The 12,009-nt window shown below is 33.6% G+C and overlaps 2 protein-coding genes across 3 annotated transcripts in view; one reads left to right on the top strand and one right to left on the bottom strand.

Moving 5' to 3' along the window:
• magu (SPARC related modular calcium binding-like protein magu) overlaps positions 1-7,563 on the top strand; it is a 37,810-nt gene extending 30,247 nt beyond the window's left edge. For both annotated transcript variants that reach the window (XM_070108085.1, XM_070108086.1), the window contains exons 5-11: positions 18-132; positions 3,744-4,190; positions 4,781-4,890; positions 4,956-5,230; positions 6,368-6,502; positions 6,602-6,744; positions 6,858-7,563. In XM_070108085.1, the coding sequence (XP_069964186.1) occupies positions 18-132; positions 3,744-4,190; positions 4,781-4,890; positions 4,956-5,230; positions 6,368-6,502; positions 6,602-6,744; positions 6,858-6,928 (1,296 nt within the window). In that variant the 3' untranslated portion in view covers positions 6,929-7,563. The remainder of the gene's footprint in view (positions 1-17; positions 133-3,743; positions 4,191-4,780; positions 4,891-4,955; positions 5,231-6,367; positions 6,503-6,601; positions 6,745-6,857) is intronic.
• A 1,036-nt stretch (positions 7,564-8,599) lies between these two features.
• PIG-N (Phosphatidylinositol glycan anchor biosynthesis class N) lies at positions 8,600-11,749 on the bottom strand. The gene is made up of 3 exons (XM_014242125.3): positions 11,587-11,749; positions 10,708-11,511; positions 8,600-10,645 (listed from the first exon to the last, which is right to left on the bottom strand). The coding sequence occupies exons 2-3, from the start codon at positions 11,492-11,494 to the stop codon at positions 8,760-8,762; spliced, it is 2,673 nt and encodes an 890-aa protein (XP_014097600.3). The 5' UTR covers positions 11,495-11,511; positions 11,587-11,749; the 3' UTR covers positions 8,600-8,759.
• Positions 11,750-12,009: the final 260 nt, after the last annotated feature.

The raw sequence follows: 12,009 nt of genomic DNA, 5'->3' as shown, positions 1-12,009 counted from the left end.
ATAAATTCTTTGCACAGGCGGTGAAACCGAGACGTTGTGGACGTGCTTTTGGCAAGTTCTGCGATTTGGATGACGACGATCGATTGACACTGACCGAATGGAATGATTGCTTCTCCAAAGATGAAATTAATCGTGAGTTTTGTTTAATTTTTTTATTTTTGCATTCGGGCTAACGAAGCCATTACTAACAGTTATTTTTAGGTTTTTATATTAATATTGAGGGAATACATTGTTATTATGAATGCCCGCATAAAAAATAAATTTGCAAGAAAACTAATAAATAACAATTAAAAATCGGAGGGAAGGGTGAATTCATGCAAATTTTCATTGATTACTCATAATTCTCTGCATGAAAAATGTTAATTCCTGGAAATTCTAAAACTGGGATAAGTACTAAACCGAATATAAATTAATAAAATTGGGCTCATGGTACGACTTCGAGACATCAGCTTTATGAGCTATATGTTATTTTTTATGATGAATGTTTGGTCGGAATTTCCGATTAAACATATAGGATAGACAACAGGTTTCCCATTGGTTATCTAACTGGTCTAAATGTATGCTGTATTTTTTCATAGCTATCGCCTTAAATTTTCGTTGTTGAATAGGTCTTCGAATGCTGATCTTCGACTGTTTCATGACATTAGAGCACTGTTCACAGCATTTTTCTAAGCCGCTGTGCTCATAATATAGGTTATAGTTCACTGTGACAAGAATTAAACAGAAAAATTATTAACAATTGTTTTTGCGTTACCGTAAGTACTACAAGTGGGGTCTGAGCCCGATATTTGTGGATTATTTGATAATACTTGAAGTCAACACAGAAGAATTGAGACAAAACCTTCTCTTCTTTTCATTCATTACGTCACGACTCAATGATTAAGGGATCTACGTTGATGATTTTTTAGTTTTGGTTGTCATTTGCTACATAATTCTAATTTTTTAACATTAGCATAACGATTTTTGGGCCATAAATCGAAAAGCACGGTTATTTATTTTTTTCAGGCGGAAAAAAGTGTATGTTCTTTTGGGAAACCGCTGTAAACTCCATTTTAATTGTCTGTCATTGCGTATGAGTAACATTAATTTCAATTATTTTACGGACTATCATATAGCTCAAGTTTCGGATATATGTATATATGTAATTAATATAAAGAATTCTGACGTTTTTATAAAATAATTTTGATCACCACAAGCAAATAATGGACAATCAATTGGCAACCCTTTCCTATACATATTACAATTGTAGACAATTTACTGATGACTAAATTAAGAAGCTGCTTGAACTTGTCATTAAAATGAGTTGTACAATAACATTACTCAAAGTATATTTTATCCTGAAGCTGCAACATTTTCGCATCATTCTTACAATTTGTGGATTCAATGCAAAAATAACTACGCCGGCTTCGCGACCAAGAAGAGATCAAGCCAATTTTTAATACCCTGTTCGATGTGAACCATTTTCCAGTGAGGGCGTTCTGCCTCGACGGAAACAAATGTTAGTTCAAAGGGGCAAGGTCTGGGCTAAAAGGCAGGTGAGGCAAAACTTACTAGCCGCCGTTCTGCAAAATAGTTCAGGGCAATTTTCGGCAATCGTTCGCTTTAATTTGAAGTGTTGTTGCCGGCGGCATTCCACGTTAGTAGTTTCACCCGGTTTTAGAGACTCATAATATAGCACACCCTCTAATCCCAACAAATACAGATCATTAACTTAGCTACATTGATATTCGGCCTTGCCGTTGATTAGCCGGGTTTCACATATGCTTTTTTGCGTTTAGGGTTGTTGTAATGGCCCAAGTTTTCATTACCAATCACAATCCGATGTAAGAACGACTTCTTTTTGTAGCTTTGAAGCAGCATTTCTGACAAGCAAAATCGTATTTCAACATATTTTGGCTTCAATTCCTATGCCACTCAATTTCCTTGGTTTTGAATGTATTCGGCTGCTTTTGAACGTTTTGATATGTATGCATGAGTGACTACGAAAGATTATGGAGACTCTTCTTGTGTTTGACAATAATCTTCTTTGAATAATGCTTCCAGTTCCTCTACTTCAAACTTTTTTGTCCACCCTGAATGTTCTTCAACATAAATTTCCACCAAAATCTTATGACTCTTGGCTGAAGTTTATTCATTATTAAAATAATGAAAAAGAACTCCCCGCAAAAACACTGGTTTCACTTATATGAGTGAAGAAAATTGCTTAAAAATTGTTTACGCTGCAAATGAATGACATACATACTCATATTGAAAAAGACGCTTTCCTATACATATTTGGATATTGGAACAATGAAATATTAATCAAGTTATGCCATCTCTTAGCAAATCGGGCTAATATAGTTACGACCCAATATTATAATTTTTGCGGAGGTTTGCAAGTGCCTTATTATTTCATTTAAAAGAATACCAAACTTTTCAATTGGCTTACAATGGACATTGAAATTATATTTGCATGCATTTTTTAAATAAAATTATTTAAATAATTTACTAACTTTTATATTTCCTCACATAACCAATGCACCAACACATAACTACATCCACTTTATTCCATTCCATCTTATATACTGATTAAATATTACAGTACATACTCGGTGTAAGCAACATCTCCTGCTAAAATATTGTTATTGTGTACATAATGATAGATTTACCCAAACCAGAATAATGAAAATGGCGAAAAGAATTGATTGAAATAAAGATCTTTAAGTTTATAAGGCTTATGCGGTTTTAAATTTGTTAAAAAGTAGATGTGATTCAGTCCCAAAGACACAAGCAAAAAACTTTGAATTCGGCTTAACCGAAGCTGTAAATCACAAATAAAAATGCTTCAATACAAGAAATTGATTTTGATCGTACAGTTTATGTGGCAGCTATATACTATAAGGGTAAGATCTGAAAATTTTGTTCGAAGATTGTGGCGTTGCCTTGCACAAAAATGTATGCCAAATTTCATAAAGATTTCTCGTCAACTAAATAAAATGTTCCTTACAAAGACTTTATTTTGATCGTTTAGTTTGTATGACAGCTTTATGCTATAGTGGACCGATATTGACAGTTCCAACAAGTAAGCAGCTTCTTCGGGAGAAAAGAATGTGTGCAAAATTTCGGAGCGATATCTTAAAAGCTGAGGGCCTAGTTCCGGTATATACAGACAGACAAGGCTAAATCGATTCAGCTCGGCAAGCTGATCATTTATACATATATTATAGAGTTTCCGATGTTTTCTTTAGTTGTTACAAACTCCTTTAGGGGCAGCAAACTAAATAAAGCCGTTCAGGGTATGAAAAAGAAATTGAGTCGTACTATTGGCGATCCCAGAAATGGTTTTTATTGTCTTAGCTTAAAAAAAGTAAATTATTTTGAAGAATAGCGGTCTATCTTTTGCAAAACACCATACCTAGAAGTCCAAATTAAAGATTTACTCATAATATTACAAATGTGAGTATCCTGTTACTTAACATGCACGTTAAGTGATTTCTGTTATTAAAAACTAACATGAATGCTAACGTTGAATTTCAATAACTGCAATTGAAACCTGTTATCACTGTTTGAAAAACTCTAGGTAGTGATTTTTGTGAAAATTTAATTATTTATGAATCGCATTGAATTATTTTATATAAACATTTCTTTTCGGATAATTTAACTTTATTATAATTTATTAGTTGCCTTTACCAAGTATCTACTGTATTTTGTTTCAATTTCATTTTACATACATATTTACATTGCAATTGAAATTCCAACTGCAGGTCATTCGGCGGCTGAAAATAAGAATTATGCCGTTAACAGCATCTCCAGCAACAGCTACCAAGGCTATACACCGCAACAACAACTGCCGCAAAATAATAACAACAATAACAACGGCAATAATCGGCATGCAGTGCCACCCTACACTCATCATACAACACAAATGCACTTGAATAATCACCAACAACAACAACAACAACAAAATCGTAATTTATATAGCAATAACAATAATAATAACAACAACAACAACTTTAATTTAAATCGAAATGATAATTTGAATAATATCAATCATTCATCGAGCACTTTTGACGATTTGGAGAGCGAAAGTACTGGCGATGAGGATGAGAGTGGTGGACTGCATGGCGACTATGAGGAGGAGGATTATGAGCAGGAAGATGGTGGTGAAAATAGCGATACGTTACGAATGTTAAATTCAACACGTATACATTGTACGTACATACAAACACACACGCATATATATATTCACATACATAAGTGTATATATATATATAATATATACAGATTTACAACTGTATATACATATCAGTTATTAGAATTTATATGTAGATATACATATAGATATACCATATATAAATACTGTACATATGTATGTAAAAGAGCATGCACATATATTTATCTACATATACACATACATACATACACATACTATAATATTATATATATATTTTATTCATCTTTTACGCAATTTTTTTAACTTTACGAACTAACTTTTCACACAACAACAACAGCAACAACTTTTTACACGCACGAGACTTCACAGGTGTCTGCTAACATTTTCTCGATAAACAAGCCATTTCACAAATTCATATATACTTACAAATCCATACATGCATACACATGCATATACATACATATGATCTATACTCAAAGGTGGGCTTAAAACATACTATAATTGCTGGGTGCTAGATTTCTTAAAGTTTATAAAAATATATAAAAATATTTTAAATTATTGCATGCACAAATACTTAAATAAAAACAATAAAAATTATCTAAAATTAAATTATAATCTTCAATAAAGGGCCGAAAATTCTCGAGGATTCCAATACGAAATTCGATACACAATTGAACGAGTCCGAAAGCGAATCCGAATGTTTGGTTGATCAAAAGGCAACGCTCGAGGAACAACGCGTAAGTCTAACAAATCACTACAAGTTTGAAAAAAAAAATATATATATATGTTTGTAAAACATTAGCACGGCGGCACTCTCTTCTACGTGCCCGAATGCACTTCGGATGGCCGTTATCAGCGCGTGCAATGCTATCGCTCCACACCGTATTGTTGGTGTGTGAACGAGGATACCGGCAAGAATATACCGGGCACAACGGTAAAGGATAAACGACCACAATGCGATGTCACCTATGCGGCGCCGCGTCCCATGAAAGGTTGTCCGGAGCCGAGAAAAGCCGTGTTTCTGAATGATCTCAAAGAGTTCTTGAAGACACATATCGTAGCGACGGCTAGTGCCGGGTAAGTGCAACTGAAATATATTTTTGGAAAAATTGGTAAAAATGTGGGCTTATAAGCATAACTTTACGGTATCGAGTCACTTTGTCAACCTATTAGTATGATTGCCAGCCAGGGTTGGTAATTTTTTAATTGAATTGTTGTTTTCAATTCCAGCATTTTGGAACAAACGTATTACAAAATAAACATTTAAGTTCCTCTTGGCATAAAGTGAATCGCAAAAGATCTAGTTTGTTCTTCGAGTTCAGTAAGGCTAGCCTTTCCCTATTTGTAGGGCTTCTAACTGGTTATTACCCGCGGGTGTCCACGTGGTAAGGTTGAGAATCTCTCCGCATGCCCATTGTAGAAGCTGTTTAAAAGAAGAAGGAGACACATCTCAACACTTTATTATTGATGGTTCCACCTTTGCGCGACCAGGACTTAAACACCTGGGAGCTCAGACTCTCAGATATTCCGCTGAACTGGTGGGAAAAGAAATAAAACACCTAGGCAGATTTGAATTGGCCTAGAGGCCTTGTCTTTCAAAATTAATATCAAATCAAGTATTGTAGAGTATCCAAGAGAGCATTAGATAAGTAGAATGCCGTTAAAAGTTTTCATTTGGAACTCGAAACGTAGTTGGTAAATGAAATGTAGAAATTCTGCACAAATTCGGGTACTCGGCCATTTTTCTTCCATCCAAAACAATTTAATGCAAACAAATCTGTAATTTTATGCATTCCATAAAACCTCTTCTCTTTTTTGGGAATGTTTTATACGACACCAACTTCTTTTAATATCTGAACTATATATATTTCGACTCGAATGGTAATAGTCATATATCGATTCTTTAATATAATTATATTAGTAAAATATACATCATAATAATCTCTGGCAACCCTAGTTAGGGAGTGGAAATCTTTTTAGATAACCTCGGGGACCTTGTAAATTTTTTTTTTATCGGAATAAAGTATTCCCTACGCCAACATAAACCAATTTTCATCTAGTGCTGGGAAATTAATTCCATACTTTGAATATTTTCAACTTGTTTGTAGCACCCCGAAAGCTGCCTTCCTATAGCTTACGCTGTACTATAAATATAATAAAATACTTCTTTATGTAGATTTAAATTGATTTCAAATATGTTTTTCTTCCATACAGCGGTAATACGACTAAATGGGGTACGGAGGACGAACGTATTGCGACGTTAAGCTTCGTCTTGCTCGATAAAAACAAGAACAAAGTTTGGGAGCGTAAAGAATGGAAGACATTCAGAGAGATGGTGACCAGCTCGAAGTAAGTACAATAGTATTATAGAATTTTCATATACATATACTAAATGTATATAGTATACATATATAAAAAATTTTCAACAATAATTTCGCAAAATTCCAGAACGCTACGTAAATGCGGCAAAAAGATGCCACGTTACTGTGATGTGAATGGTGATAAGAAAATAACGCTTACCGAATGGTTGAATTGCCTGCAAACACAACGCAACGAAGTGCAGCCAACATCGCAAAGTTCGACGGAAGCCAGTAAGTAGCAGCAGCGTGTATTGTATATAATATACATATACATATACTACTTCATGTGGCTGTGTGGGTGTAATGATAAATTAAAAATTTGATTTTTCTTTTTGTTTTTGCAGACGTATCCATAACGTCGAAGCCTTTGAAGCTAACTGGTTCAAATCCGCTGGAGCAATATCTTAAAGATTGACAGCGTTGCCACAACAGTGCGAGCATTTCGTGAATTATTAATTTTAATTGTAGTTTTTGCTTAAATTTTTAATTTTATTTTTACATTTTTATTTTCGTTTTTATTTTTATTATCATGAGCTGGTGTTTTGCTTTATTGGAAATTTGCATTTTACGTGATAGTGATGAGATATTCTTACTATTTAAAAATACACATATTTATGTATGTATGTATTTATGTTTTTAACTGAAATTAAAGTCGAAACAAAAAATTATTAATATATGTAACTAATGTTAGTTGTGAGCTTAAATTGTAAGGTAATAAGCAATCAAAAAATTGTTTTAAGTCAACATATACCGAGCAGGCAGTTTGTTGTATGTATGTATTCTACACTAAACATTTGTACATATTTATATATATACATATATATATTTATCGCTTAGAGTAAGTTCTGAACTACTTTGTATGCTTAAACCGTTAGTTTTTAAATTAAATGCATATGCACATATATATTGCGTCTTAGTATACTAATGCCTTATACATATGTACTAATTACATACTATATATGTAACATAAAACAGCTAATTTATTTTAAGATATTATTAGTCTCAAAAGTTTATATGTAATGTGGAATAAATATAATATTGTGCACAGCAGACTTTTTGTTGGTTTTTGTTTTTGGTAAGTTAAAATAATAAATAAAAATGCCTAAATAAAAAACTTGGTTTTGAATAACCTATTAACTGAAAAAAATGAATACAAAAAATTAGAAAAAATATATATTTAAATTAAAAAAAAAATAATACAATTTTAAGAAAATAAACTATTAAATATAAAACTTTAAAAGTTTTAAATAACGTATTAACTGAAAATAAAATGAAAAAACAATTTAATTTAATTTAAAAAAAGAATAAAATTTTACGAAAATAAATTAATAAAAAAAAAAAAAAACAATTACATTAAATTAAAAAAATTTAAAAAAAAATTGTGAGAGTATAAAAAGAATAAGATTATAAATAAATGAGTGAATAAAAAACTTTAAAAATATGGAATAAAAAATTAATGGAAAATAAACTGAGTAAAAAAAAAATTGAAAACATAATGAGTAATATAAATTAAAATAAAAGAGCAAACATTGAATAAATTGAAATTATACAAATATGCAAATAAAATACTTTAAAAATGCTGAATTAAAAATTAATTAAAAATAAATTGAGTAAAAAAAAAATAATAAATAAAATAAAAAAGTAAAGAAGGGTTGAGTTCGAATATAATCGAACATTTTATACTCTCACTATTTGTGAAGATCAAAGACATACGAATTTTGTACACCAAATTTGGTGGAAATTGATCAATTTGTGCCTTCATATACTACGAATTCAGCTAAAGCTGGGTGGTGTCACGCCAATTGTCCAATATTAATACCGGCGCCAATTAATCGCTTTTGTACGACCTCGGGCAGTCATAAGAGTTATAATCCGATTATAGGCATTGTCATTTTAGTGGTTTGGAGATATTGGGAGTCGGGGCCAAGGTCACTTTTTTAAAAAATTGAAAATAACAGATGATCCTCCCTAATGCGATTCGTTGTACAAAATAACAGTTTATGAATGGAAAATTGAATGTGTAAAGTTTTTTATTAAAAATAGTTAGTTTATAAATATTTAATGTAACGAAAAAGATTAAAAAATCGACAAATAACAAATTTGTATTTACAAAAATTCACTAAAATTTAGTTTGAAAAGTTTTTAAAAAACTTAATTACAACAAATTTAATTATAAAAAGTATATATACATATGTACATATACATTTTTTATACAAATAATACTACTTGGCAGCTTGAATCTAAGCCTACTCCACATTCTGCATCTTTTCCTTTAAACGCAGCAGCAATTTGGCAAAATATGTGAAAATCAGCAGTACCACTGTGGTCACCTCCATAATGACAAAGTGTGAAATCGATGTGCCAATTTCCAGCCACGAGCCTTCATTTCTAACCAAAAATAGAAAATTCAAGCCCATCACATCACAGATTAGCAACAGACAAACGAAAATGGCCTGCTCATTGGCGCGTGCAAATGACGACATGCCAAAAATAATTAATATATTCAACACAACAGGAATGACTAATTTCAATATGACCAATGCCATAATGATAAATGGCGCAAAAGTGCTTAAAAAGCAGCGTACAATATTCGGATCGAAGGAGCTGACAGACGCTATGTTGCCGGTGCCGAAAAAGGAAAAGAGTGTGTAGAGTAATATGGTGAAGGACAACTTGAGCGCCGCTTGCAACTGCTGAGGCGTGTTAACGGCCAGCGGCTGTTGTGCCATAGCAACCTTCTTACTTTGCGCGTAAGTGTCACTTAGCTTGTGTGATAAAGGCAGTTGCATTGGCTGTACAGCCAGTGTGAGCATCAACTCTGAAGAGAGCATAACAATAAAAAGCGATTCATAGGATGTGCACAGTAAGTTGTAGAAAGAGGTTAATAGGAAAAATAAAAGCTCAATGCGTTGCTTCAAAACGATTGTACGACTAAAAACAATTAAAGCAAAAATATACAGCAGGAAACACCAGGAGAGTGCGTGCGATATGAATGGCACACCGCGTTGTTGCGCATGCCAGTAACTGACAAACAAAGCGTTGATTAAGCTTACCATAGCTGGCACTTTTATATGCCAATGTATATGAGATTTGACCACAATTGGCCGCAGCAACGTAACGCACATGCCGAGCAGCAGCAACCAGGTGTTTGTATAACCAAGGGTTGGCGGCAGCAACGGGAAAGTGGCTAAAGTTAAGCTTAATACCAGCCAAATGTAAAATTTGGCATTTTTAGCTGGAAATGCGCGTAAATTAATAAATAATGAGTAAATGAGAAAACTTAGTGAAATAAGTTTGCGCTCAAAGAAACTGTAGACAAATAATTCGGCGCATAAAACTAACGCCAGCAATTGTATTAGCGGCATTGCACGCATGAGCGGTAGTAAAGAGATGCCCTGCTTTTGCACCAACCACAGCCAAATTAGTAACGGTAACAGTAGATAAAAAGCTATAACCAATGGCACACGCTGCAATAGCAGCAACACGCAAACTGTGAGTAGGCACAACTTTTGTTTAAATGTTACAGTTAAGCGGCCTTGAAAATGTTTCACTGCTTGCCGCTGTCCTAGCAACAATTGCAGACAATAGATTATCCAACATATAAAGGTAGCAGTGGTGCTAAGCTGCAATGGACGACGATAATAACCCTGATAATACTCGATGCCTTTTAAAGCAAGCTGCATTATGTTATAACTATCGTTAATCGCATCATCATATTGAACATTTTGCATATACATTTCCGTTTGCACTAAATATTGTGCAATAACTGCTTCATTGAGTTCATTATAACTTGAAAGAAACCGTGAGAAGAGTCCGCGTTGATGTGTTGTCAAAAGCGCTTGAAATTGTGCTAAAAGCTGTAGAGCATTGCTGCGCACCGCGTGCGCTTTATATTCGAGCGTAGCATTTAAGTATTTTAACGGTAGTATACCAATGTTATTCATTGGTGGCGCAATGCCTATTAAAGCTGATATAATTGGCGCTATTTGTGCTTGTTGCAAGGCATAAAGTGGACGCGTGATGTCTTTGCCAATTTTAAATATATTTTCATAGCTAACATTGTTAGCAATACCGGCGCCCCAAAGGAAGAAAGGTGTTTCAGTCTCAAATGCGTCGCTGGAGCCATGCGAGCCTGTAAAAAATATAACGGAGAATTTTTATTACATATTTAAACTAGATAAAAACTCTACACACCTGCATTTGTCATGCCATGATCGGAAGTCAACACATAAGCAGTGCGGCTGTCTGGAAACACGCTCTCAAACTCTTCATACAACTCCGTTATACCATGTTCAGTGCGATGTAAATTTTCTAAAAAATTTTGCGTTCCAGGTTTATGCACATGCCCAGCCGTATCTAAGCCCAACAAATGTAAAAATAAAATAATTTGTTTCTGCTCACGTAGCTCCACACTCTTGCGTGCGAGTAGTTGGCGTACACGTTTAAACACCCAGTCATCTAATTCATAAGTTTTATCACGACCAGAGAAATCCAGTTCGTGGTCATATGCATCTATAAGTAATCTTTGCTCACTTTCTATGCCACCCATACGTGAAAATATATGCAGCACATCTGCAGCGCCCCAAGCGTATGTATGTGCACTGCGATTGAATACAGTGTCAAAATCGACAGGATTACGTTTCCAACCGCGTGTTACAGCCGATGGATCTTCATATAGACCAGCGATGAGCGCTATATGACCGGGTCGTGATTCGGTTGGTACACGCGTATGTGAAATGCCAACCAATCCATTTGTTGTCAACATTAATTTACTTAAATTTGGTATGTCTTCACAGCCATTACGAAAAAAGGATTCTGCACGCAGTCCATCAGTTACAATGAGCACTAGTCGTTTAGCAGGCGCTTCTAATTGTATCGGCTCCTGCGGTTGCAAACCTGCGATAATTGGTGAGCGGAAATATATAACAAATATAGAGCCCAGTAATAATAAATGCACCACAATCGCGTTAATTATCCACATTTTAAGTAAATAGAAGGCTGTTGGTTGTTGAAAGTACATAATTAGTTATTGATGTCGCTTATTAGTTCTTAGTTTTTAATAGCTATACATACGTATTTATTGCTTTATTGCAGTACCCAATCACTTGATTTCGTATTAATATCTAATTAAATTTCATTTATTATTTTTCGGTTTCATCGCTTGTTTTTATTCATAAAATCATTGATAAACCGGATTGATGCACTACACTATGTAGACGTTTATTTTTTGCAACAAATAACAACAATCAGCTGATTCTAAAAGTTATCGCTTATCGATAACAGTCATGGTTGCATTAGCACTAACAGAGAAGCCGGAAACAGGATATCTTATCGGAAGGGCGTCAATTTAAATGGGCTTAGGTCAAATTTAAACAAATATCAAATTTAAAAACTTTTATTGTAAATAAAATGCGATAAGTACGAAAACATTGCATAATAATTAGTAAATATAGTTTATACTGAATGCGTGTATTTAATATGTTTAATGGACTATCG

Source organism: Bactrocera oleae, chromosome 4, assembly GCF_042242935.1.
Source record: "Bactrocera oleae isolate idBacOlea1 chromosome 4, idBacOlea1, whole genome shotgun sequence".
In the NCBI taxonomy this organism is placed as follows: domain Eukaryota; kingdom Metazoa; phylum Arthropoda; class Insecta; order Diptera; family Tephritidae; genus Bactrocera; species Bactrocera oleae.
This window is presented reverse-complemented; position numbering and strand designations above follow the sequence as displayed.

Bases quoted from the DNA above. Each gene is read 5' to 3' on its own strand.
- PIG-N (XM_014242125.3), bottom strand. From the start codon at position 11,494: ATGTGGATAATTAACGCGATTGTGGTGCATTTATTATTACTGGGCTCT. The intron at 10,646-10,707 runs GTGTGTAGAGTT...TATTTTTTACAG, and splicing joins TCATGGCATGACAAATGCAG to GCTCGCATGGCTCCAGCGAC.